This window comes from Capsicum annuum, chromosome 11, assembly GCF_002878395.1.
Source record: "Capsicum annuum cultivar UCD-10X-F1 chromosome 11, UCD10Xv1.1, whole genome shotgun sequence".
NCBI classification, from domain to species: Eukaryota; Viridiplantae; Streptophyta; class Magnoliopsida; order Solanales; family Solanaceae; genus Capsicum; species Capsicum annuum.
Genome location: NC_061121.1, coordinates 222581728 through 222587153, shown reverse-complemented (window position 1 = coordinate 222587153; position 5426 = coordinate 222581728). Strand labels below are relative to the sequence as shown.

General features: G+C 30.2%; 1 protein-coding gene across 1 annotated transcript; it reads left to right on the top strand.

Annotated features, from left to right (window-relative positions):
• The first annotated feature begins 3453 nt into the window (after positions 1-3453).
• On the top strand, positions 3454-4902 carry LOC124888977. Its single transcript, XM_047400268.1, has 3 exons — positions 3454-3987; positions 4180-4542; positions 4855-4902. Exons 1-3 carry the CDS (start codon positions 3454-3456, stop codon positions 4900-4902), a joined length of 945 nt encoding a protein of 314 aa, XP_047256224.1.
• Positions 4903-5426: the final 524 nt, after the last annotated feature.

The window sequence follows — 5426 nt, the reverse complement described above, 5'->3', positions numbered from 1 at the left end:
TCACTATTCTTTTATAACTTATGTGTATAGAAAAGTTTTAGCGAAAGGTGCTTCGTTCCATCTCCTTTTATGAATCCTTCCATGCTGCATTATCTTCCTATAAAATTTTGGGTAATTTCACGTTTCAAACCACATTTTTCTTGAATAAGTGTCATGGACTTCAACCAAAGACACTCTCGGCTTGCTACATTAATAACTATTATCTCAGTATGGTTCGATGAGGTGGCTACGATAAACTGCGTTCTAAACCTCCAAGATATGGCAGTACCCTTAGATATGAACACATAGCCTGTTTGAGATCCAGCAACATCAAGATTTAATTTATTATTTTATATTTATTTTATTTTTTATTAAATATTATTAACTTTATTATATTTGGATGACTTACAATAATTAATTAAGGGTGATATAGTAAAATTACGGTTGAAGCAGCTGAAACAGACATATCATAAATATCTATTTTATTTTTTTATTAAATATTATTATTTTTTTAATAAATAAATAATATATAACAATTAATTAAGAGTGATATAGTAAAATCACAGAGAGTCGGCAAGCAGGCATGTCCGACGGACTCCTCTATGCTTCACCCGACACATTGTGGCTTCTAATATAGGAGAATGAATTGCTCCTGATGTAAATCTATTTGATGATTTTTTCTCCTTCTTGTGGGAAAGATATAATAATATTTCCTTTTTAATACATTTTTGTTTTATTTTTTATAGTATCTCAAAATATTTTATAGTTCATTAATTCACGACAATAAAACAAAAAGAGTACAATATTTCAAAAATAAATTTTCTTTCGAGACACTACAAAAAAAAAGGAATTAGCGATGAGCAAAATTTGTAGCTAAACAACAAAATTTATTGTTAATTTTTTCTAGCTACGGATTAGCGACGAATGAACAAAATAATTTGTTAATTATTAGTAATTTAGCAAAGAATTGCATATCTACTTTTTTCCTTTTGTAGTAAGAAAGTGAAAAATGAATGTTATGACTAATTCTTTTTTCCTAATAAACTGAACTACCAAAAAGTAAAAAATAAAGGAAAAGGAAAAAACTACTTTTGCATCTAGATTTTTTCCCTATGAATAGTCAGGAATATATTTTTCTTTCCTTTTTAAACTATTCTGAAAAGATTGTGTTGTGATATACATTAATAATCACTTAAAACTTATCCTTAAATACTTTGTACGCAAAAAAACTCTCTCTTTTTTTATGGTAAACTCATTTGTACCATATTTAACATGGTTCTGGATTTCTCCATTATTAATTAAAGATTTTAGGTTGGAGCTTTTAGAAATAGAAAAAATCATGTCGGAAGTGTTTCCTCTACCGAGTGAATTTGAATTTAATCGAGCCCCAATATAAATATCGGACATCAAGTGAGCAAGCAAAAAAATAAATTAAAGTTGGTCATGTTAAAATTAAACTGATTCTTATGATATCTTTTAAGGAAAAATAATTTCATAATTTTTTGTCGAAGTGTTTTCACTGTGTTTCGTTCCAACTCATTAACAAATAACACCTCTTCTATTTTTTATTTTTATTCTATCTTTATTTTATCTATGGTAACATCTTAAACAAAGACAACCCACCATTATTGGTGAATAACACCTAGAATTTATTTTTAATATTAGCATTATATTTCCTCCAATTTTGTGTTAAATATTTATATATCCCTCCAATTTTTGGACTAAAGATATTGTTTCCTCCTATCTAAAGATATGGTTATTGATAAGTGATCTTCGAAATACAATTATCTTTAGATTATCCACATCTCTAGTTTAGGGATAATTATGCAAAATCTCAATCCATAAAGTTATTTACAATTTAAATGATTCGATTTTAAGTTAATTATTCAAAATAATTCATTTGGGGACATTTTTCATATTTCAGGTCATAAAACATTTTAATTTTTTTTCAAGTCTCTTTTATTTTCACTATGATTGTGATTGTTGTGACACCTGTTGATTATAGTAGGATGTACTGATATTTAGATATATTTATGAGATTTATGTTTATTACAGTGGGATGTATTGGTATTTGGACATCTTCATGAAATTTTTATTTATTATTGTGGGATGTGTCGGTATTTGAATGTATACATGAAATTTATATTTATTATTGTGGGATGTACCGATATTTGAACATATTCACGGAATTGGATGTCATTGTTGAGTTCTTGAAGATGTCATTATTGAGTTCTTGAAGAAGATGATGATGATGATGATGAAGAGAAGGGAAAAAAATGAATAAATAAAAATAATTAGTAAAAATGAATAAAGAAAATAAAGAAATATTTGGCCATGTCAGTGTTCTCACTCTCTTTAAAGAGAGCAAAACACACTCTCTTGCCATGTCAGCGTTCAGGGGGTAAATATTCCACTTTAAAATGTGTAGTTGGGATTTCGGGTAAAGATTGGGGGGGTATTTGGCCATTTTCTCTATTTTTTTTTAAAAAGTATATAATCTATTATCGTGGAAAAAATGAGGTCTCTCAAATTTGGAGGCCTAAGGCGGTTGCCTATTTTCTCAATAGGCAGAGCCAGCCCTGGTTATTGACGTTGAGTCACGGTTGTTGATATGGTTAATAATTGATGGTCATGGTCTTGACATGGCTATTTGTCTATATTAATTTCACTTGACTGAATTAATTGGTAGTGATTGAAAGAGGCTAAAGGATTTATGCTTGATGTAAAGGTAATCGTTAGGTGTTCATAACTTGTACTTGTTTATCATTGGTTTACTATATAGTTATATATGCGAGTGTTGTAATGAACAGAATCCTATGCACGATTAATTGAAAGCGTCAACTGATTGGTTACTATGAGTTGAAAGTTCTTGCGGTTATGTATGGTAGAGTTAATGTTGAAAATATGTCTCAGAAATAAAGTAAGAATAGATATTTTTAGTAGTTTTTAATTATTAGAGTCCTATGTGACTTAGGAATTAGTTGTCCCTTTATTATTTCAATAGGAATTAGTTATTCCAATTTAAATTGGAGTGTAGTTAGAAATTTAGCTATAAATACATGTTTTGAGTTATTGATAAAAAATTCTCTTTGACAATACTATTGCCGTATTTATTTTACTCTCCAACTCTTTCTCTGTTATTTCTCCAATTTTAAAGCTAAAAACCAACAATGGTATCAAGAGCCAGTTTCTTGAGAGATCTATGAGAGATGAATTCTGAAAATAATTTTTCCCAAATAGATCCTCCTGTCTTTGATGGTGAGAATTACCATCTTTGGACTGTAAGAATGGAGACTTATCTTGAGGCCTTAGATCTTTGGGAGGCTGTGGACGAGGATTATGAGGTTCTTCCGCTGCCCGATAATCCCACTATAGCCCAGATCAATAGTTAAAAGAAAAAGAAAATTAGAAAATCAAAAGCAAAAGCGACTTTGTTTGCTAGCGTTTCTCCAATAATTTTCACGAGAATTATGTATGGCCTTTAAATCAGCAAAAGAAATTTGGGATTATCTGAAGGAAGAATATACAGGAGATGAAAGAATACGCATAAAGGTGTTGAATCTAATAAGAAAATTCGAATTGCAAAAGATGGAGGAATCTGAGACCGTCAAAGAGTACTCAGACCGTCTTTTTGGCATTATTAACAAGGTAAGATTGCTTGGCACAAAATTTAAAGATTCAAAAATTGTTGAAAGAATTCTTGTTACAGTGCCTGAAAGATACGATGTATCAATAATTACCTTGGAAAACACAAAAGATTTATCCAAGATTACCTTGGCAGAATTGTTAAATACGTTGCAAGCACAAGAGCAAAGAAGGCTTATGAGGCAGGATGGTATGGTTGAAGGAGCTTTGGCAGCCAACCACAAGACTCAAAGCAAGGGTAATAATTCAAGAAAAAACTACCCACATTTCCAGCACTATGGCAAAATAGGTCATCCTCCATTTAAATGTTGGAAGAGACCAGATGCACAATGCAAGATTTGCCATCAACTTGGCCATGAAGCTGTGATTTGCAAAAATAAATCTAAAATATATGAAGCAGAAACCCAAGTCACCAAAGAAGAAGAAGAAGATCACTTATTTGTGGCAACATCTTCAACCAAGAAATCTGATTTTTTGATGATTGATAGTGGTTGTACAAACCACATGACATATGACAAAACTCTTTTTAAAGAGTTTTTGCCTTTGAAAAATAAGAAAATCAGAATTGCGAATGGTAACTATATTCCTGTAGAAGGAAAAGGGAATGTTGCAATCAAAACAGTTTCAGGTACAAAAATAATTTCAAATGTCCTTTACGTGCCCGATATTGACAAAAGTTTGTTAAGTGTTGGCCAGCTAATGGAAGAAGGATTTAAACTATTATTTGGAGATAACTATTGTCGAATTTTTGATTCCACTAATCTTGAGATTTTACAAATTGATATCAGAGGCAAAAGTTTCTTATTTAATCCAACAGAAGATGCACATAAGTCATGCAAGAACAAAGATGAATTGGCAGATTTATTCAAGATGTCAAATTCAGCCGAAGTCGAGACAATTTCTGATCCAAGGAGGAGTGTTGAAAATATGTCTCAGAAATAAAGTAGGAATAGATATTTGTAGTAGTTTTTAATTATTAGAGTCCTATGTGACTTAGGAATTAGTTGTCCCTTTAGTATTTGAATAGGAATTAGTTATCCCAATTTAAATTGGAGTGTAGTCAGAAATTTAGTTATAAATATATATTTTGAGTTATTAATAAACAAATCCATTTGACAATACTATTGCGGTATTTATTTTTCTCTCCAACTTTTTCTCTGTTATTTCTCTAATTTCAAAACTAAAAACCAACATTTAATGAATAAACGAGTGTTAAATGCATTACTATAGGTGACAAAACGATTGGAGGGTAGTGCATTAGAGTTGAATGTGGTATGAAAGTTGACTTACGGATTAGTGATAATGGCAAAAAAATAAGGAAGGTAAAGAATTAAGGGGAATTTAGTTTCTTAACTGATAAACCTCTTTAGATGTATGCTTTTTTCTAGATATTTACGTAGTGTTTATATAATTTAATGTGAATCGATTGACGATAATTATCAAAACATGTTATTTGTACTGATACTTGATGGATATATTTATTTATATATTTTTATATATTAAATATTAATTATTTTAAATAAATATATCATATTATTATATATTTTTCGACAAATTCTACAGAAAGAAGAATACAAAAGAAGAAATAAAGAAATAAAGGAATTCCACGGATGTAACCACAAAAGCTTGCTCACACCCGTCAAGTGAAGGAAACAAGTGAAGGTTTTAAGAAGAAATTACAATTGACCGTCACAACGACAACTTCAAAAGCTTGCTCACACCCTCAAGCGAAGGAAACAAGTGAACATTTTGAGAAGAGTTATAATTTGACTGTCAATACTGCTGGAGTATAGTCTGGCTAC

What these genes read in the sequence shown, in the direction of transcription:
- LOC124888977 (XM_047400268.1), top strand. Translation starts at nt 3,454, where the DNA reads ATGGCCTTTAAATCAGCAAAAGAAATTTGGGATTATCTGAAGGAAGAA. An exon ending in ATCAACTTGGCCATGAAGCT is followed by an intron (nt 3,988 to 4,179) that starts GTGATTTGCAAA and finishes TTGAAAAATAAG; the next exon opens with AAAATCAGAATTGCGAATGG. An exon ending in TTTCTGATCCAAGGAGGAGT is followed by an intron (nt 4,543 to 4,854) that starts GTTGAAAATATG and finishes GCATTACTATAG; the next exon opens with GTGACAAAACGATTGGAGGG.